This window comes from Mesoplodon densirostris, chromosome 3, assembly GCF_025265405.1.
Source record: "Mesoplodon densirostris isolate mMesDen1 chromosome 3, mMesDen1 primary haplotype, whole genome shotgun sequence".
Taxonomy (NCBI): Eukaryota; Metazoa; Chordata; class Mammalia; order Artiodactyla; family Ziphiidae; genus Mesoplodon; species Mesoplodon densirostris.
Genome location: NC_082663.1, coordinates 76,945,706 through 76,966,883, shown reverse-complemented (window position 1 = coordinate 76,966,883; position 21,178 = coordinate 76,945,706). Strand labels below are relative to the sequence as shown.

The window sequence follows — 21,178 nt, the reverse complement described above, 5'->3', positions numbered from 1 at the left end:
CAGTGGGGCCCTTCCAGATGCCCCACAGAGCTAGAGGGCCCTCCCGGGAAACCCCTGTGACAGGGTCTGGAGTGAAGTGCAAACCGTAGCCAGATATAGCGGACCACAGGAGGAGCAAAGCCAGGGCTCGCAGCTGAATCCCCAGCTCTCTCTCCCAGAGCTGGGAAGAGGCTGACCCTCCAGTCACAGATGAGACGCAGAGGTGTCAGAGTGGCCCTCTCCATGCTGAACCCCCCACTGTCAGGGCTCCATCCTCTCTAGCCAGGCAAGTTCCCACCCGCAGATACTGAAGCAGGCAGCGCAGAGACTCGACCCCGAGGGACCGGGCCTGCCCCAGCCTCCTGGCCAGCTGCGTGCTGGCTGCCCACCACCTACAAGGTCACAATGGCTGCTGCCGGCACCGAAGTGCCCTGCCACCCGCCCCCCACTGCCCACTCTGTCCCATGCAGAGCCTGGCCTTCCGCATTTACAAAACCAAAGCAGCTGCTTGCTTTTAGGAACTAAATCTAGCCAACTTGGTAATGGACATTAAAAGTTTTCCCCCTCACCCCACCATTCTAAGAATAATTGGAGTGGAAATTAATTGGAGGGTTCTCTTGCACTGATGACATCTGTCAAGCAACCAGACACGTGGGTTTTGCTAAATTCTTTTATTTTTTGTTTAAATTTTCACTTCAATTTTAATTCTTGAAGAACAGCCTCGACAACATATATCGCACTCATTATAAGAAGCAAAGGGTTATATCAAAAATTATTAGTATAGAATCACAGGAAATCTGGTTTGGAACCAGAAAAAAATACAAAACAGATATAGATACATAGACACAGGACAATTTTTTTTAATAATTATTTGGAAAATGTTATTTTCCCCTAATTCTTGTTTCTTTTTTATGTGCATACGATGTTTAAATTTTACAAAAAAATGAAAATAAAGACTAGTATTTTACAAAATGAATAACAATGTGTGTGTGTGTGTGTATGTGTGTGTGTTTCTACATAGGATTCGGTCCACTTCCATGTGTGTTGTTTTCTGTACAGAATATATCCACATCTGTCCACAATAAATCCTGGAAGGTCCGTTAGTCTCCTTCTGTTTTATTAAAATTTTCATGGTCCTCTCTTCCAAATTTTTTTCTTTTTCTCATCAGACACAAGGTCTTTTTCCTTTCCTTTCCAACGTGTCCACAGATCTGACACTAAAAAGAGTCTCTTTTTCTCCTGGTTTGCAGCTCGGGTTGCATTTCTGCACGGTGGGCTGCTCCTGTCGCCCTGGCCCTCCTCCCCGCTGCCCGGCCCACCGCACCCTGCATCGGCCGCCTGGTGTCCCCGCGGCATTGGAGTCCACGGCCCCCCGCTGGTCCTGTGAGTCTCTAGGGGGTGGGGGCAGGTGGGAAGCGCCCAAGGTCTAGGAGCACTGGATAGACATGTAAGGCCAGTTGAAGCTGCTCCCAGACAGTAACATATCGCGGATGAGAGTTTCGATGGGGGTTTTACCTACCAAACGGACGAAGAAGAGCTGCTCGATGACCGAGGAGGATACGGTGCGCAGCGAGGGCAGTCGTAGTAGCAATTTGCCGAAGCGGCTGGGCTGGTTAGGGTACTGGCTCCTCACGTACTCCTCCAGCGCGCACTGCGACTTCTCCTGCAGGCTCTCGATGTGGGCGGCGTCCGACAGGCCACAGGCATCTGCCCAAGCAGCCACCGGAAGGAGAGACAAGGGGAGGGGGCACACGGTTAGGTCAGCGGACAGCAAAGTCACAAACAGCAAGCCGTTCATTGTTTTTTTCTTTTAAAATAGAAATAGAAGGAAGAAGAAAAGAAATCCTCCCCGCCGTGCCTCCCTACTACTCCTTCTTCACTATTTCCTTCCCCCGGCCCCCGACACAAATACAAGCAAATCAAACTCCCACCAGGCCTGGGGAGCTGGAGAGACAGGCACACACCTGAAGAGGCAGCAACCTCTCCAGTCCCTTTGTTTCTCCTCTTTCACCTTTGGATTAAATAAAGTACGATGCTGGAGCCATGTTTGCTGTACATAGCAACCTGTCCTCCACCTTCAGGGGAGCATCTTTTCCGCTGTGCTCATTAAAGGGAGGATTTCTGCCCCTTCTGCCCCTGGCTTTGGGGTGTTCAGGAGCCCTGACGAAATATGCAGCCTGGAGGCAGTTCTAAAATGCTTCTTGGAGTCCCCCTCTCAAACCTAAATGACCCCAAGCAGAAACCTCAAGGAGAACCTAGATTGTATAGTGAATAGACACATGCGAGGGGGTAAGAAATCATAGGCTGGCAGTGCCTGGCATCAGATCAAGCTCATGCTTTGGCAATATAGGATTTGCGATCCACCCTCTATGCAAGCAAGAACTCTGCAGCAAATCCTCAGCGAGGGTGAACACTTCTATCTGTGCCTTAGATCACATAATTGAAAACTGGTCACATCTCTGTAAGCTGTATGATAATCAGAAGGAATATGGCTCAGTTACTCCAGGCTGCAGGAAGGAGACAACTTCAGCGATCAGACACAAAGCTGGACTGGAGGCAGCTGCTGTTTCTGCTTCAGAACCGGGAGGTGGGGAGTTGAGGGGAGATTTGGGGAGATAGGCTTCCTGTGGCAGGACCTATGCACAAGGAAACATCTCAAAACCTGTGTGTTTAATCTCACATCAACCAAGGGCTCTTCTTGGTCTACTAAAAATATTTCAAGACAGCAGTTTATACTGTATCGACTAACTAGAGGCAAGCAAATGGAGGGGAAGGTGGAATCAGAGGAATGAAATGAAGGCTTCCTCTCTTAGTTCAAACACCCATGTTGTTTCCTGTATTAATAATAAATATTTAAAAAACAGGAAGATCACAGAGGAGCCCTTAGCCAGTCAGGAGGTCGACTAGAGATCAAAGGCAGAGTTTGCTAATATATAGATCTGGAAAGAAATTCATGCATGGCAATGCCCCCAAAAGGACACTGTATAATTGTGAATGGGCAAGTGTGACCCTAAGAAGACACAGCAAATGATTCAAAGCGAAACCTGGGTCTGCTGAGTTTCTGAGCTTTATGTCTCTATTTCAAGAACTGGGATTTGTAAAGCATTCTAACACCTTCATCTACAAGGCTATGGCCTTGAGCAAAAATACAAATAAAACTAGTGATAATTCAGGAACTTCTGGGGCAGGTCTCCTTTGACCCCAGATCCAGATTGGGTTCCTCTCAGATGTCTAATTACTCTAGCCAGCCATTTGGTGCAGCCACACTAGCCTGACCTGGGAAGTCAGTGAGATTTTATGGCTAGCAGGATGAGGGCAGGAACAGTTTGGGGCTTCGATGCTTAGAGAGGGGACCCTGAGGGTCTGCCCTTGGCTTTGCCTCCTAACCTGGTCCTGCTGAATGACCACCATGCAGACTCTTATTTACATATATCTTGCTTGACATGCATTATCTGCCCCTTATACCACAGGACCCCTCTCAGCCTCAGAGAATGCAGTATGAAAGGGACCCACTGATACCCCAGCAGGTTTTTTTTTTTTTTAAAGACCCCTATGGAATCTCCTCAGGTTTGTAAAATATTTATCTGATATTTACACTTAGGGCCCCCAGGGTGCAAGGTCACTACCCTTCCCCCAGCTAGGCTACTCCAAGGGAGAGAAGCCCAGGAAAGGCATGCCTGGGCCCCTGTGTTGGCTGCATCGAGTTCTTTCCTCCTCTGAAGGCAGAATGCCTGTAGCTGGGCCCCGCTGCAAAGTGCCAGCCGGCCAGCCCTGTGGCCTCCCTCGGGCAGGAGCCCTAATTTGGGCCTGGCTTCCCACTCTAGATATTCATTCCTACTCTGGATATTTCTGCAACAGAATTCCCCCAACTGTGGACTGACAGTATGAGCTCTCAGATCAATTGTCTGGTTGTGGTAGCAAAACTAGGTGAGCAGGGGGTGTGATGCAGTACATATTTAGACTCCATGAGTTATACCCAGATAAGAAAAGGAGGCAGAATGTGCAAAACCCATATCTCGCTTTTTATATGGTAGTGTCAATGTGGGAACCCTCAATATTTCTTCTACAGTATATGGAAAAGAAATTATGTAAATAAATAACCATTACCGCTCAGGCCCTCCCAGCTTAGCCTTTGTAGTGCAGAGAATGTATTTCATGTTGTGCATTCAGAAGAGTTTAGTGTTCAGGAAATATAGATGTAATCAGCTGCCATAACTAGAAATCAAAGTTATTATTGTGCTGAAAATGGATTTCTCATATTTATGTTAACTAGATGGCTCCTTTCGGGGAAAGTCTCATTTATCAGAGAGAATATTTAGGTGTATGAATTAATGAATTTTTTTTAAAAAAGTAAGTTCAGGTCATGACCTAGTCCTTGGATGCTGTCCAGAATATTAAGGATTAAACATACCATCCGGAGGCCAAATGTGAAAACCACCACAGGGAACCCCCGTGCCAGCTTCAAATACTTATCCGGAGTAAACCTTCTTGAACAATATGTCTAAAACTGTCTTTTCCATCATTCAAAGTTTGCTTAAAAGTTGGATGACTTTGAGAAGGCTTCCCATGAATTCCCTTCTGGCTAGCAATCAAAACAAGTTTAGTCAAAAGTGGAAATGTGTTGTATGGAGGAGGGGGGTGAATTACTACTGACAGCTCTATTTCCACTTTCAGATATTCTTCTTGCAATTTTTCCAACAAAATAATGTTATTGTTCACTTCTCGGCCTCCCTTACACCTTGAAGACTTGGTTTAAGAAATATCTTTGTGAAAACTTTTTTTTAAAGGAACACTTTTCACAGGGACATTTTAGGATGGAAAGTTGAAAGGAAAGCATGAATAATTCCACAGTCTTCCCTACAGCCTGCACAGTCCTTGCCTCTCTCTGGGAAAGGGCAGGAGATCAGAAAAGTCAAGGGGGTTCAAAGAACCTTAGGGGGGGGGACAAGGAAAAGGGAGGGAGACTTTTCTTGAGAAGACCTCTGTCCAGCTCCAAGTCACATTTCTGCTTCAAGACACCTCACTGGATGAGATTTTAAAACCCCAGCTTCCCCGACACTGGCTTGCTTCCTGATTAATTTGGCTAAAGAGCTGGGTAGTGGAGAGCCAGACAGGCCCCAGGCCTGCCAGAGCTAAAGCAGCCGGGTCGCTGCTTCCCAGGCTCTTTGTCACTTTTGAAAAACACGTTTCCATCAAGAAGACTTATTAAGATAAAATGCATTCAAACACCGAGGAGGCTATTCAATAAATCTTCCATTTGTTTTAAGGTCCGCACTTTATCCTCTTGCAAAGAATAACTCCCTCTCCCACTAGCAGACCTGCATTTGCACTGAAAGTAAAAGGGGGGCAGTCCAAGTCCACAGCTCAGGCCACCCTGCATACAAATGAGATGCTCTTGTCTAAATAAATTATCTGCTGTTCAGATCGATATTAATACTACATTTGCTACATTACAATATTGTGCAAATTTAAGAGTCATTTTAATACAATGTAAATATGATTCTTCATGCATGAAAGCCAGGAAATATTGATAGATTATACCACTGCTTACTGTTCAACGAGGCCTTGGGAAAGGGGTTTTGCCATCTCTGCTCAAGAGTGGTTTTAATTTGGCCTTTGGAGGTCCTGCCTCTAGGATAGATTTATTAGGATGGTTTATTTGTTCTCTGAATGGAGGAATTAAAAACAATAGCGCCAATAATGGTGGTAAACCGGCAGCTAACCCTACTCACAGTGGGCAAGGCCCGAGACCCAGTCTGAGCAGCTCTGTTCCCCACCAGCGTCCTTTCTGGCTTTGTTTTTATTTCCCCCCATTACCTGCTGTCCTGGGTGTTTATATGTTTCCCTCTTGCAGGTTACAATAATAAAAGGGGGGCAGTGTTCTCAGAGGCTCGGACCAGAGCCTTCAAAGGCAACGTTAATGCATTTTCCTGGAAGTTAATTTGAACCATCTATCATAAGAGAAATTGTTAACATGCATGTTACCACTGCCTACATTTAATTTGATATTTTAAGGCACTCTGTTACATTTCCAATGTTCATGCGTTTTGCGTGGCTATGAGATTTATCTCCGGGGCGGGAACCCTCCCATACTTGCGGGTTCTACAGTATTGCTTTTGTTTTTCATCTTTCTTGTTTAGATCGAATCTGTTTTTTACGACCCTCAATAACCTCAGCAACTGCAAACATGAATGGTTTCCGATAAGGGAAAATCAGGATGCAATAAAGCGGGATTATTTATGATTTATTTGCCCGTATTCTTCTCTTTCTCCCTCTCTGTGTCTCACTGTGTCGGGAAACTCAGCCAGGGAGCGTGCCACACAGAGGAGAAAGCCACATTCCCACGTTCTCTTCCTTCCCTCTCCTCCCCCAGAAACGCTGAGCTCCAGCACACAGGCACACGCACATCGCACACACATGCACACCGCACACACGCGCAGCCAGACGGATCCACGGCACCGCCTCCCCGCCCCACCCCCCGCCAGACACGCGCCCGCCGCCGCCGCCGCCGCCGCAGCCCCGCGCGGGGCTCCAGGCCGCCAGGCCGGGCCACCTAGCCGCCCGCGCCCGCGCCGCCTCAGCTCCCGCACCGCGGAGCTCCCAAGATGGCAGCGGCGCCGCCGGCCGCTTCCCCGTGCGGGGGCCGCAGGTCCCGGCCAGGCCGGAGGTCCGACGAGGGCCCGGCCGCGGCGGGCGCAGCGAGGCGGCGCAGGAGGCCGGGCCCGAGCGGAGCGGGGCCTGCGGGCGCTCCCGGCGCGGCCTGCCCTCCCAGCGGCCGCAGCCTCACCTGACGTGAACAGCACGATGGCTTTGAGGCAGCTGTACTCGGCCGAGTCGACGTGCAACGCCTTGAGCTTCTCCACCTGCTCCTGGAAGATGCGGATGTGGTCCATGAAGGCCACGACGCGGTCGGCGGACATGGGCGAGGCGTGCAGGCCGGCGGCGGCCAGCAGCGGCGCCACGTGCAGCGGCATGGAGCACTGGGCTGCGTTGAGCACGAACAGCTCGCTCCAGGTCAGGCGTAGCAGGGACACCTGGTCGGTGATCTGCAGATCCGGGAAGAAGGGGATGTTGCGGGCCCACTCGACGGCGCTGAAGAGCAGGCGCGCGGCCAGCTCGCAGATGTTCTCGATGCCCATGATGTTGTTGGGCTGCATGCATTGGCTGCCGTAGCGCGACGTGGGGTAGGGCTCCGCGCGCAGCAGCAGCGAGATGTAGCCGGACAGGTAGCAGTGGCCGTTGAGGGGGTCCCCGTTGGTGAGTGCGTACTGGCCTGGATTGGGTTGAGTTGGAGGCATTCTTCCTCGCTGAACCGCTGACGAAAAGAAAGAGAGAAAAGAGGCAATGTGCATCCAGGGGGCTTGCGAACATCCCGTGCCGCAGCGCACCCGACACAATGCGGAGGTTCTTCCCGCAGCCACAAGCGCCCCGGAGCATCTCCTTTGGCGCTCTCTCTCACTCACAGCCCACACCCGGAGGCAATCTGGGGTGAAGCCCTCCAGCTCCGCGGCTCGGTATGCCCAGCCGTCTCCTGCGCCCCTGGCCACCCCAGCCCTGCCAGAACTAGGCCTGACTTACGGGCCCCCAGCCCGGTATGGCCAAGAAAATGCCACCCAGCCCCTCGACCACCAACAAGTCACACACAGATTAATGAAATCCCACTCACCCCTCCAGAAGGAACCAAATCAGGGTAAAACAAAAACAAAAACAGGCGAAACCAGAGAAAGGTTGTGGTTCTAGGCAAATGCCTAGCTGCCTCTTCATTTGCAAGCAAGCTGGTTTTGCTCAAAATGTTTCCATATTCTCTAAAAATGCTACGGAATTATCCTTAAAATAGATACAAGTTACATACCCTACTAACCACTTAACAACTTTTGAAGAGAAAACAAGTATCCTGCACCCCTCCCCTATCCCTTCCTCCCCATCGCCCCACACAAGGTTCTCACTGTTAAAAGCAACAAAAAATTGAAAAAAAAATCAAGAAAAAAGTTGAACTTACAGTAGCCAAACATTATTGAAAAAAGTAGAAAATATAATTTATGTCTGTCCTGCGCGGTGCCACTGCAACCTGCAGCCAGCTTTTGCCCAGTGAATGCACGAGCTTGCAACTGCAAAAACACTGGATTCATTAACCATCTGAATGCAAAACGTAAGCATGCTTTGAGTTCTTAAAGCTGACCAAAGTTTTTTTTTTTTTTAATGTGTATGTTTTACTTCAACAGTGCCAGCGTTTTAAATTGCCATGTAAACAAAGACAACTTTAGGAAAAGTTAGGGCTACTGAACTCTCCCCCCCAGCAAATTAATATAGATATGTCCATGTACACGTAGCTATCTTACTTCAGGTTATACACTATTTTCTTAAGTTTTCACTGATTCTAATTTTAATGCAAGCCCCAATGCAGTTTAAACTCTTGAAACATAATGGCTAGAATACTTTTTTCTAATTATAGTTTTGAACTTGGCAGTTATTTTTCAATTAAATGAGAGTACAATTCAAAGTTTTTTGTTTTGTTTTGTTTTTTGTTTTTCAGATGCCTATAAAATCTCCCTGGAGCTAGAAATGAAGTCGTCACATTTGCCTGCTCCTTGAGATCTGAAGGAATTCAATTTCTTTTCTTGTGGCATATAAAATATAATTTTAAAGTCAATTACAAGAAGGAGTAATCTGCATTCTACAAAATTGACTGGTTCACTAATTTGACTATAAGACATCTTTAATGATTGTCAGGAGATAAACTTTAATTGTAAGTGGCTAGATATATTTATAAGAAAAGTGCTGCATCTCTTGCCACATGAACATGAAGCATATCTAAATACAACATCAAAAGTTGTGTTAAAAGAAACCAAAGCCATACAACACAGGGATTAAATGATGTGGAAGCTCATGCCAGCTGCAGTCTATGCATTATAGCCAAATCAGAAGGATCGGTAAATGCCGCTGTAAATTGTAATTTGTATGCAGTATTTAAGCAGAGGGTGGAGTTTGATGAAGAAATAAAACGAGTATCATGCTTTAAAAAAAATGACACAACTATGAAAGCACGGTTCAGTCACAAACTTTCCTTTGAAAGTAGAGGGGTGAAAACAAGGCCACAGCTCTGGAGGAGGCGGCCCCAGCTCGGTAAAGAGGAGAGGGAACCAGTGAACAGGCCAGAAGCCCCCCTTCCCCCCTAATTAGACCTACAAGTGCAATAAATCTCACTCCTCTTTTTCCAAGCTAAGCTTCCTAAAGGATGATGCAGTAATGAATCTATGGTTCAGAGTACTCCAGTCTCCAGCCCTCCCCCATTTTAAATAAAGGGCATGAAGAGGTGGAGGGGAAAGTGGAATGAAAAAACACAGAAACAGAGTTTTCCAGGGGAAATAAGCACCCCTCCCCAAGTTCATGCCAGCCCAGCCCCAAGCATCCTCACGCACACGCGGGAAAGAGACACGCACCGAGCACATCCAAGACAGAGAGAGGGGATTTTAAGCCACAGCTCACGATCCCAGGGACAAAATCCTGAGCAGGCAGAGGGTGGGGTGGAGGAGCCGGGGAGAGGAGCGCAGGCCGGGAGGGGGAGGCAGCGGCAGCGAGCTGGGGTTGGGGCGGGGGGGCGGCTGGAGACGCCGGGGGAGGAAGGTAGCGGGGACAGAGGAAGCTGGGACGGGCCGGGACCGCAGGAACCCCAGCCCCATAGAGCAGCCACCCCCGCGAGAGAGAAAGAAAGAGGGCCGGGGAGGCGGGCGAAGCTCAGGGAGAGAAGCACAGAATAAATATTCACCTTCCCGCCTCATGCCCACTTTGAGGCACTTCTTGAGGCGGCAGTATTGGCACTGGTTGCGGTGGTGCTGGTCGATGGGACAGTTCCTGTTGGCACGGCATGTGTAAGTTAAGTTCCTGCGGACGCTCCTCTTGAAGAAACTTTTGCAGCCCTCGCAGGTGAACTGGCCGTAGTGCTTGCCGCTCGACTTGTCCCCGCACACCACGCACTCGATGTGCTGCTGGCTCTGGCCCGAGCCGGGCGGGCCCTGGCCCTTGTCCCCTGCCGTGCCGGGGGTGGCGGGCGCTCCGGGCTGGCCCGGGGTCTGCGGCGTGTGCGGCGCGCCCGAGCCCGCCTGCTGCTGCTGCTCGCCGGCGCCGCCGCCGCCGCGGGCCGCCTGCGCTGCGGGGTTGGGGCCGCCGGGGTTGCCCCCGGCCACGTCGTCCTGCGGATCTCGCCAGCTGCTAACTACCATTGCCATATCTTTGGGCCCGGGGAGCGCTGGGGGGAGCCGAGCTGCTCGCCGAGGGCCGCGGGGCGCGCGGGCGCGCTGGGAGGGGAAGGGGAAGGGGAAGGGGGGAGGGGGAGGGGGCGGGGGGGCCCGCCCGGCGCCCCGGGGTCGCGGGAGCCGAGCCCGAGCCGGGCACCAGCCGCTGCCTCCGCCGCCGCCGCCGCTGCCGCCGCTACTGCCTCGGCCGCCCCGCTGCTGCTGCGCGCCCGCCCGCCCGGCTGGCGTTTTGTTGTGGTTCCTGCTGTTTTCTTTCTCTCTTTTTGCAGCCCCCCCAGGCTCTCAGGCTCCCCCCCCAACACCCCTGCTCCCCTCGCCCGCTCCCCCCTCGCTCCGATCCTGGGGGGGCCACGCTCTCCTTCCCCCCCTCCCCACCCCCCCCCAGCGAGCAAGCTCCCTTCTCTCGCTTTTTTCTTCTTCACCAAGTTGCAAAATCAGAAATGGCACAGGCGGCAGTCGGTAGCGGCGCGGGGCGCAGCGCCGGGGGCGGCGGGCATGGGCCACGGCGCGCGCACACACTCACCCTCCGCCTTGCCCGCACCCCCGCGCACACACACACTCGCACACACACTCGCTCACCCGCGCCGGGTGCCCGCCCGCCCGCCCGCCGGCCACTGGGGCTACGCGCTGTGCGCCGGCAGAGCAGACATAGAGGAAGCCGGTGAGGGCGGCGGCGGCGGCGGCGGAGGAGGAGGAGGTCGAGGTTGCAGGCGCCTCTGGAGCCGCTGCCTCAGCTGCAGCAGCGAGCGCCGCTGGAGGAGCCGGGGCCCGGGCCGGAGTCCGAGCTGGAGTCGGGGCTGCAGCCGGAGCGCGAGCTCGGGTCGGGGCCGCCCGCGCCGCCGCCGCTGTCCCGGCGGGAGCCCTCGCTGGGCTCGGGATTGAGGGGAGCGCGGTGAGCCGAGCAGGGCGCGGGGCGAGGCTGCCGGCGGCGATCAGAGCGCGCTGGTGTCGGGGGGCCAGGTCCAGGGCCGGACGCAGCCAGCCATTCAGGAAGGCAGTGCTGGAGAGCGGGAGGCAGCCAGCGAGGAGGATCACACACTTTGCTCTTTTTGTTGTGCCGGTGGCGCCGGGCTCTCGCTGCCTTTTTCTTTCGGGAGGTGACGGAGGGGGAGAAAAACACGGGATAATTCACGCCGGCGACGAATTCACAGCGAAACAGAAAATATAAAAATCAGAAGAAAAAGAATTGCAAAAAAAAAAAAGAAAGAAAAAAAAACCGAGAGAGACATCCAAAGTAGGTCGAATAAATAATCCTCTTCTTTTCCTCTTTCTTGCTCCTTCTTCTGCTTCTTCTGCTATAACACACAGAGCTAGTTAAAAAAACCCTGGAGATCGCCCAAAAATGTTCTTTTTTTAGTATTTTAAATAAGTGCTCTTCAGCCGGGAACCAACACCCTCCCTCCAAAAAAAATCATATATGTATAAAATAACGATAAGAAGAATACGAAGGGGGTGCCTCCTCCTCCTCCTTTTTTTTTTTTTAAGTTTAGCCCTCACTCTTCTGCAGGAATGGAGTAAAAGAGACAAGGAGGAGGGAGAAAAAGGAGAGAAAGAAGAAGAATACGGGGGAAACAACTAATAGAATATGTAAGAAAAGAGAAAGGGGCGAGAGGAGAGGGGGGAGAGAAGAGAGAAAGAGAGAGATTGAGAGAGAGAGGTGGAGGAGAAAGAGAGAGAGAGAGAGAAGAGAGAGAGAGAGAGAGAAAGAGAGAGAGACCCCAAAATTGAATGCGTTTAAACGGGAGGACTCGCAGAGCAGTGTTTCCGAAAGGGGGATCTGCGCGAATGTCTGTATATAGTGAACTTTGACACTACTATTGAAACTGACACGTTTCTATGGAGATCGCTGCCTTATATGGAGCTCGTGTCAAGGAGCCAAGAGAAGGGCTGCTGGCAACTGATAATCAAAGGCGACTGACTGGTCAGAGCCCTGAATCGGGGGGGAGAGAAAATGGGAGGCTAAGGTTAGCCAAGCCTCCCGAACACCATTGGTTGGAGAGCCCCTCCCCCCTCCTCTTTTTCTTTCTTTCTTTTTTTTTTTCCCCTCCCTCTTAGCTACCTACTTACGGGTTGGCGAGGGAAGGAGGAGAGAAAGTGGGGGGGGGTGCTTCTGACTAGCGCAATTTACATTGAGATCGCCCTGCGCTGCTATTTACTCTGAGACCTGATTAGTATGGGTCGTCTATGGTCACACACACACACACACACACACACACACACACACACACACACACCAGAGGGGGAAGGGATGGCGAGGGGAAGAATGCCTTGCAATGGGTAAAAAGAGAATTAGAAAGACATTATTTTGTTTTCTTCCGAAAAGTTTTTAGAATTATGTTTTATGAGCGTGAAGAGCGTCATTGAAAATGTTAGGAAAATTTTAAATGGGAATTAAACTCTCACCGTTTTAATGATTCGTGAAATGTTTTGGGTTTGTATTGTTTTCTTCTTTCACACATAAGCACAATCCAAGAGTGGATTCTGCTCATTTTATATTCCTTTAAGAAACAAAGTAGGGACTCCCTGTTTTTTGGTCCAACGTATATTTTGGTTTTAAAATTAAGGGTTTAATTATGACAAAAATGCACTCCTGGAATTCGCAGCTATTGCCACAAAATCAATCCGAGCCAACGGTTCCTCTCCATCCCAAAGATGATTTTTAAAATAAACTTTCCAGTCAATCCGATTTTTCCTTCTTCTCTCTTTTCTTTTCCCTTTTTGGTATCCTCAGGCTGTTCCAAGTTCCTACGAACTCTCCAGTAATTATTAATAAAATAGTAGTAAGTTCTCATATCGTTGGGGGCGGGGTGGTTAGTGCGGCCAAGTCCGAGTCCCAGGAAAAGAGGAAAGGGGTGAGCGAGAACGGAAGGAGATGGGAGATGGGGAGAGGAGGGGGGAGGGGAAGAGGAAGGCAGGAGGGAGAGGGAGGGAGAGGGGAAGAGGGGAAGAGGGGGAGAGAGAGGGAGGGGGGAGAGAGGGAGGGGGGAGAGAGAGGCGAGAGAGGAGAGGAGAGGAGAGGGAGAGAGGGAGAGAGGGAGAGAGAGAGAGAGAGAGAGAGAGACGGAGGGAGGGAGGGAGGGGGGAGGGGGAGAGAGAGAGAGAGAGAGAGAGAGAGAGAGAGAGAGAGAGAGAGAGAGAGAGACCCCGATTCCCAAAGGCGATTGGTCGCCGGAGGAGGGGCCGGCGGGAGGAGCGGGTCCCGCCGCGAGGCCTGCAGGAATCGCTGGCTCCGGCTGCCACCTAGCGGACGGGAGCCGCGTCCCGGAGGCGCACAGTCGGGTCCCTCCTCCCCTCCCGGCAGGCAGCCTGTGCCTTTTCTCCAAACGAAGACCGCACTTTGAAAATTCTTTCAATGGATTTTTTTTCCTTGAAAGATCGTACTGGGGGAAAATGATACTTCTATTAGTTACATATTCTCCAATCGCACACTCGCACCCCCCTCGTTTTGAGATCGCTCCCCTAGGCAGGCTCAGGCGGGCGCGGAGCAGTGCGGAGTGACAAAGCCGCCGCTGCTGCCGCCGGGGGTGGGAGCTGCGCTTGCCCGCCCGCCCCTAGACTCGGGAGAGCGTAAAAGTTTGTCTCAGCTCCAGCACCCTGAGCCTCAACACGCCCGCAGGTAAAGGTGGGAGTAAATGGCCACGCTGTATTGACAGAGGTAGGGTTTGTTTTTTAATACACGTTCTCCCTTTAAATTTCACTAGGGAGGGGTTTGGGAAGCGCTGCGTGTTTGGGGTACGTTTTGCGCTTCCCGGTCTCTCCAGCCTACAAGTCTGGAGTCGCCGACCGCTTAGTGACGAGCGACGATTTTAAAGAGCAGAATAAAGGCTTTTCCGTGTCTGCCCTGCAGCCCCTCCAGCTCGAATAATGAAGAGACAGTCAATGCACTCCGCAAGCGGCGGCCCATTGTACGCAGCTGATGGAGAGGAGGCGGTGGGGGCCGGCGAGGGCTCCTTGCTCTCGCCCTTCTCCCCAAATAAACGCGCTTACGTCTCCCGGTCAGTTAAAAGGTGAAATGAACACGATTAAAAGACAGGAAGAAAGAAAAGAAAGGAGGAAAGAAAGAAAGGAAAGAAAGAAAGAAAAAAAGGAGAAAGAAAAAAGGAAAGAAGGAAGAAAAAGATAAAGAAAAAGAACGAGCTTTCTACATATAAATTCTGAATTGTACTCCCCATCTAGTACAAAGGCAGGCAGTCGAGGGCAGAGGAAGCAGGCACAGAGGGATACAGGCAGAAGGAAAGAGAACGTGGAGAGAGACGGAGCGAGTGGAAGAGGAAGCGAGAGCGAGCGCCAGGGAACCAGAGGCCTCCTGGACGCCCGGCCCTCGGGCCCAGCCGCCCTCGGACCCTGGACCGGGAGTCGTGGGCACCACAAAGGAGACTCGGCCAAGTCCTGCCCCACCAGGCAAGTAACGCAATGATTATCGTTTCTTTTGAACTCGGGGTTGGCAACGCAGACAGGCCGGGAGGCAGCCTTTGCTAGCATGGCTTCTGCAGGCCGGGGCCGCAGTCCAGTCAGCCGGGGCGGGTCGAGAAGAACTTTCCGCGGGGCCTGCTCCGGAGCTGCCCTCACCCGGCCTCTGTCCTGCGGCGGCGTGGAGGTAGGGATCACGGCCGCGGCGCCGCCCTGGAGCTGAGGATCATGCCCGCCGAGCAACAGTCCAAATTCAAAACAGGTCTCCTTCACCCCCATTCTCTACCCTCCTCCCGCACTGGCGGGAAAATGCTGCGGAGCCTCCAGCCTGGGGGCGGAGGACCGGGGGCGGAGGGTCCACAGGTTTGGCACCCGAGCCGCCGTCGCCGCCCCACCTTCCACCCCCACCCCCCACCACCACTCCGGTGCCAAGCCGGAGCCGCGGTGGAGTAGGCTTCCGAGTCCGGCCGGGCTGGCCCTGCCGCCAGCGCCTTGCCAGGCTGCAGCCGGGCCCTGGCGAGCAAGGCTCCTGCCGCCCACCTGCGGACGCCGTTTGTAACGGGATCCCCTAATGTAACGCGATCGATGGCTGCCTGTTTGATGTGGGTGATAGTGTCAGCGAATTAAAAGGGACACCAAGCCACTCTCCCCAGCGGAGAACCCGCGGCGGCGGCGGCGGCGGCGGCGGCGGCGGCGGCAGCAGCAGCAGCGAGGGAGCACAAGATCCGCAGCCCCGCAGCCCAGCCAGACTTCTCGCGCAGCAGCAAGAGGGCTGGGGGTGGGGAGGGGTCACCTCCCCAGGGGTGAGGACGGAGCCAGTGTGTGTGAAAGGAAGAGCCTCAATTAAAACCGGCGAGAAAGCTTTCCTCGGCGCTGGGCAGGGGTGCGCGTTTGCGTCAGAGGGCGCACAGGGCGGGCGCGCGGGGCGGGGGAGCCGACGCCGGGGGCCGCGCCCTAGGGCTGGGTGGGCGCGGGAAGGAGCCAGCCCAGCGGCGTCGGCCTCGGTTCGGCCTTGCAAGCTAGGGGCAAGGCGTGGCAGGAGGACTAGATGAGGCTCCCCTAGAGCGGTGGGGCCCGCTCACCCGCGCTGTGGGCTCTTTCTGCCGGCCCCTACCCTGAGCTACCAAACTCGCAAGAGGCCCCTGGGATCTGGCGTGACCCTGGGTATGGGAAGAAGCGGAGACCTCGAGTGGCCTCAGGCGAAGCTGCCTGCTTCTCTGGAAGGAAGGGAGGGAGGGAGGGGTGCAGCCCCCGGCCTTAGTCCGGGAAAGGGAGGGGTAGCTGTTGGTTGTGGTGCCCGGAGCAGTGGAAACCCTCGGCTTTTCAAAGCAGGGGAACAGATCGCGCTCCTGCCGAGCATATGCGCCAACTTTCTATCGTGAGAGGGGCAAGAAGAAACCGAGGCTTTTCGAGGAGGGGCGCTTTCCCTTTCCAGCCCAAGCATCACTCTAGGCTCAGTTTCTCTTCTGGACCCTGTGTTCCCCCATCGCATTTGCACACCCGCAGAGCGCCTCCACTTGGGCTCAAAGCCCCACCCCCAGCAAACGGCTTCCGTGGAGGGACTGAGGGTCAGCTCAGGTCCTGAGGGAGCCGAGGCTTTCTCTCCACGAGGCTGTCGTTCGTTACGAGTTCAACCTAGCACACTACCGGCAGCGCCCCACACGCAACCCCGGAGACAACGATATCTGTTGTGGTTGGGGAGGGCACCTAATAGAAAGTGGTCATATTTTGAGGGAGCACGTAGGTCCTCAAACTGTGCAAATCCACACACGGGTCCAGGAACGCTCAGCTGCAGAAGCAGAAAAGCAGATGGAATTTCCATCTTTCTTCCACTCATCCTCTCTTCTCCAGATCTTTCTCCCTCCCTTCTCCACTAAGTCCTTGCTTCCGGGGACCTCTAACTGGGACTGTTGGACCCAAACCCACTGTGGCCCTTGTCTCAGCACACTCCTTGAGACTGCTAGCGTGGTGGCCATATATATTCGGCCCTCTCCAAGGTCTCTCTCTCCTGGCGAGGCTGGTGTAGAGACAGGACACCTGGCTGGTTTCCTCACCAGGGCCTGGACTCCCAGGCCTCACTTCTAAAGTCTTCCTCTGTCCTGGTCCCCATAGGCCAGTTCAATGCACACAAAGTCTCCAGTGTGGTTCCCCAAGAGACATGAGAAGGTACCCCTCCGACTGGGGAGAGGAATCAGGCTTACAATATCTCTTGCAGATTGCTAGCATCACAGTTCAGCCTTAATCACTTTTTAAAAGCCTTCCAGACAACACTTGCTCTCTTCTAGAGGGACAGACAATAAACAGTTGTGACCTGGTGGGAGAAGGAGAGAAGCAGAGGTCTGTGGCTGCATATACAGCATGACTTGCATTCCAGGCCCCAGAGTCCGGATCCATGCAGCCTTTCTAGCTGATTAACAACCCCCTCACCACTATCTCTCCTTCCACTAAGGCTGGAATCATTCTTCACTAATTCTGTGACCTCTCTGATATTGGTATTTTGCTCTCCCCAAACTCAACGGATCATTTGTTTTGGCTTTTTGGTAAATCACACTGAAAAAAATGGTGGCCTTGTAAAAATGTTTTCTAAATTTAGTTCATGAGCCGAGAGACCCTACAAATGACCAGATATGTGTAGAAAATTCTCTCCTGTATCTCTTCCCTATCCCCTAAATTGTTAAAAATTATATTATTCTGTTTTGAGAGACCACAGAACAGAAATAACCCTGTTTTATCAAGCCCATCTGGAGAGATGAACATGCTTGCGATCGCTGGGAGAAAGGTCAGTTCTTCTGCTCGTACTGCAGACCTTTCCCAAAGAGCTTATTTTAAAGGTGCCGAATCAATTAGTCTCCCTTGGTATGAGGTTAAGGCTGTGAAAAACGAAATTGAAGAAGATGTGTTTTAAATGGTCTTGCATAGATCTTTTGAAGAAAAGGGTGAAGAGAGGCACAGTAATGCCTGCCTTTTAGGCATTACTGTGTTTTGTGATTATTTAAAAACAAAACCCAAAACAAACAAACAAACAAACACCCTATGTCAGAAACCACCCCTTCTTGCAAGACTGAACTCAGTGTATATTGTGGCTGCCCAGCTGTAAAAAGTTCTGCCTTTGTCAACATGAAGACAAGGGTGGAAAGGCCAAGTTGGGAGTCGGGCTTCTGCTGGACCGTCTGCTCTCAGCCTGCCTATGTCGTTGAACCACGGATCCAGCAGGCTTGTGTACTCACTATCACTCTGGTATGGCCTGGGCATTTCTTCTTTGTCACCTTTGGGTCAAAATGCCCAGAGATAAGTGCTTTACCTTAAAAAGCAGTTTAGTTTTCTATCACAAACTGGCCAGTTAAAGCAGGTGTTTTGGAAAAGAGAGATAAGGGAAGCATTTCCCCTTTTTGCTTGGGCACCCAGTTAGAGGGCCCAGGAGCAGCCACGGGAAAATGGCAGGAGAGCAAGTGCTGACCTTTGGATGCAAATCAAGCCTTTTGTAGGAGGAAAAGTGACAATGATTCCTAGCACACCAGAGAAGCCAAATATTTACTTTCTGTAAAAATCAAGCCTTAGGTATCTAAATGCATTTATGCAAAAATTAAGAACACAAAAATTAAGACTTTTGTGTTACGAAATGTATTTCTTTATTTTAAATGTCCAACTTGAGTGAAGAATAATTGCATGGCTCTTCTTCCTAGGGAAAATGACTTGGGTTTGGAAGAAAAGTTCATGTTTTGAAATGAGTTTGAAACTTGTTAAAGTACCCTGGCAATACAATTAACTATACTCTATACTTTCCCTTAATAGTCACCTGTCAGAGCACCTATTTCTTTTACTACAGGATTAGCCCATCAGAAGCAGATCTGAGTTGGACATTCACTGATTAAAAACTGCTGGAATATGTTTAAGTCTTCAATGCCACTTTCTTCACTGCCTATAAAGTAAACTAGTGGAAAATTATTGGCTCACAAAGCCAGCAGATCTGTTGGTAACTATGGTCATGCTACAATCCTATTTTACCTATCAGAAGTTTAATGTAAATAAAATCCTAACATTTCCCTCTAAACTGTCAGTGGAGAGATATGTTTATTACAGTGTCCTCCATCAGTAGGGGAGAGGAGCTTTAGGTAAAGTTTAAATGAAAAAGAATGAGCATAGTACACCGCTGATACAAACCACATGGAGCAGTGAATAACTATGCCCTCTGTTTTGCTACGTATATTTTATTTACCCACTTCAGAGGTGGATAATAAACCTAGCCTATCTGTGGGAGGAGTTAATAAAGTATTCCAAATGCGTGATCTAACAAAACTCGGTGATAGTTCTGTGTTTTATTGTTAACCATTTGCATGAAATCTTCTGAAGCTGAAAAGAAAAAGGAAAGGGCTTTTGTGTTAGTTGATCCTTGGCTATTCTAGGGCTCAGGTTGGTGTGAAAGGGACGAGGAGGTCACTTGAAATCTCCTTTTATCTACTCTTATTTTCTCTCTGGATCAGCAACTTTGAATAGACATCATCTAATCGCCCTTAATGGAAAGAAACTATGGGAGCAATGAAAATGCCTTTATTCCAGAAGTGAATACATGTATGTGGACAGCTAGCTGAGCTTGCATAGGACTACATCTCTGCACACATGTGCTTAGAGATTTTTCAGGGTGTATGGATGTTTATGTAAATGTGTCCCATACATTCTGGGTTGGGGGTTTGATTGGATGGGTCATTTTGCCCTTACACATAAGTATGCACACATACTCACATTAGGATTCTCTTCCAAGTCCAGGTGATACTTTCAGGTGACTCTTTTTTCAGCTTTTTCTTGCCCTCACTCTCTGAGATGTCATATTTAAGTCCCGAAAAAAAGCAAATAATTGAGAACACAATGAACAGCCTTTTAGTGAAGACATCTTATTTCTTTTCTATTTTCAACTGGAAGCCACAGTGACAGGAGGATTTCTCTTTAGAGGGTAGAGATTGTATGACAGGTGGGAGGTGATGGGGTAAGATGAGACCATTACTTTCAATTTCTCCCCAATATTTTTTCTTTTTGGTTTTTCTTGGCATTAAATTGGTTAAAACACAGTAAATAAGTGGAAAACAAGAGCCTGACATTAGGCAGTTTTAAAAGTTTTTTTTTGTTTTGTTTTGTTTCTGCTATAGATACATATCTCTAAATGGTTGAAGCTGAGAAATTGATTATAATTTGTTTTGAAGTGAGAATTGTTTTAGTAAGTCTCACATGCTGACTACAATATCATTTAAACTGTTTTCCTTAGCCATTGTTACATATACTTCATGAAGGAGAAACAGCCCTCAGGTTGTTAGGTATGAATGGCTATCCAGAAAAGGACATTTGATTTCTAGGACTGAAGGCACTGGGCTTCACTTCCTAAGAAGCCTCTTCTCACCCCCACCCCCAGTCCCATGTTCTTCTGAGTGAAATTCGCATTGCTCCCAGAGCCTGGGACACTTCATTGTAAATTCCTTTAAGGGAATACTCGGTTACCAGGGCTACAAGTTCCCGTCTCAACCCGCCAGCCTCCCTGCCCCCTGCTCCAGGTCGCAGAGACCCTTGGCTGTCAAGGGCTGGGACCTTGGGCCCCCTCCCCTCCTACTCCCAACCTACCGGAGATCGCAGTTCCAAAGTTCGAAGTTGGGTGGGAGCGGATTAATCCCTCTTTAACTCCTCTTCTTCCCGCCCTCAATTCTGAACCCCAACGGATCCGTTTCCCGGGGTTTCCTGGTGAATAGGAGTGTAGGAGCTGCCCTGTCCAATAAAGATTAAATTAAGTAGAAGAATCCCAGCCGCTGGATATTTGGAAGCTCCGGTGGGGCGTCAAACCGACGTTTAACACATTTTTTCCAGTCACTGTGTACAAATTTTGGACCTGTTGGGCTTAACTTTAGAAAGGAAAGAAGAAAAAAGATAGGGAAAGGAGGAAGGGAAAAAGAAAACTGAAAAGAAAAAGCGAAGAAAGAAATTCACAGAAAACCCCCCAGTTTCAGGGGGACTTTGCACTCAGAGAGGCTGAAGGCAGAAGCGGGGCTTCCTGACCTTTCTAGTCTTTTCTTTCCCCAACCACTCCTAGAACTGGAGAATCCCTCTCCTGGCTGAGGGCTTGGAATTTTGCTGTTTTGGCGAGTCTGAGTCTACTTTTATCCCTTAGGGACAGTTTGGTGGCCCAGGGTCAAAACTGGGTGTGCAGCAGAAAAGATGCACTCAGAACCCAGTCGCCTCTTCTGTGCTTAATTTTTTTTTTTTTAACACTAAGCTTTTGGTAGCGCAAACTGAGAACTGAGCAGTTTCTTTCAGTGACTGCCCAGCAGGAGAAACAATGGCTTTCTCTGTCGGCAGCGCTTAGCTCTCTGGACACTGACCTTGAAGCTGAGGCCGGGCCAGGCGCTCCCTCCCCTGGGAATCATCCCGGCCCCAAAACATCGGCGTCTCCCTCCCACCTGCTCCTGTAGTCCCAGGGCGCAGTTTGGTGGGGGCAAAAGGCAAGTTCCTTTGTGGCAATGGTTCGTCCGTGCAAATACAACACTGAATAAATTAAC

The 21,178-nt window shown here is 50.8% G+C and overlaps 2 protein-coding genes across 2 annotated transcripts in view; one reads left to right on the top strand and one right to left on the bottom strand.

Annotated features, from left to right (window-relative positions):
* Nucleotides 1–1,367, top strand: part of ARB2A (ARB2 cotranscriptional regulator A) — a 436,918-nt gene extending 435,551 nt beyond the window's left edge. Inside the window, exon 11 of the mRNA XM_060093155.1 lies at nucleotides 1,230–1,367. Coding sequence (XP_059949138.1) covers nucleotides 1,230–1,366 — 137 coding nt within the window. The 3' untranslated portion in view covers nucleotide 1,367. The remainder of the gene's footprint in view (nucleotides 1–1,229) is intronic.
* On the bottom strand, nucleotides 679–10,503 carry NR2F1 (nuclear receptor subfamily 2 group F member 1). The gene is made up of 3 exons (XM_060093153.1): nucleotides 9,746–10,503; nucleotides 6,767–7,294; nucleotides 679–1,686 (listed from the first exon to the last, which is right to left on the bottom strand). The coding sequence occupies exons 1-3, from the start codon at nucleotides 10,203–10,205 to the stop codon at nucleotides 1,406–1,408; spliced, it is 1,269 nt and encodes a 422-aa protein (XP_059949136.1). The 5' UTR covers nucleotides 10,206–10,503; the 3' UTR covers nucleotides 679–1,405.
* Between the last annotated feature and the right edge of the window lie 10,675 nt (nucleotides 10,504–21,178).

Coding starts and splice junctions, on each gene's coding strand:
- NR2F1 (XM_060093153.1), bottom strand. CDS start 10,205: ATGGCAATGGTAGTTAGCAGCTGGCGAGATCCGCAGGACGACGTGGCC. Junction 7,295..9,745: donor AGTGGGCATGAGGCGGGAAG/GTGAATATTTAT, acceptor TCTTTTCGTCAG/CGGTTCAGCGAGGAAGAATG. Junction 1,687..6,766: donor CATCGTGCTGTTCACGTCAG/GTGAGGCTGCGG, acceptor CTGCTTGGGCAG/ATGCCTGTGGCCTGTCGGAC.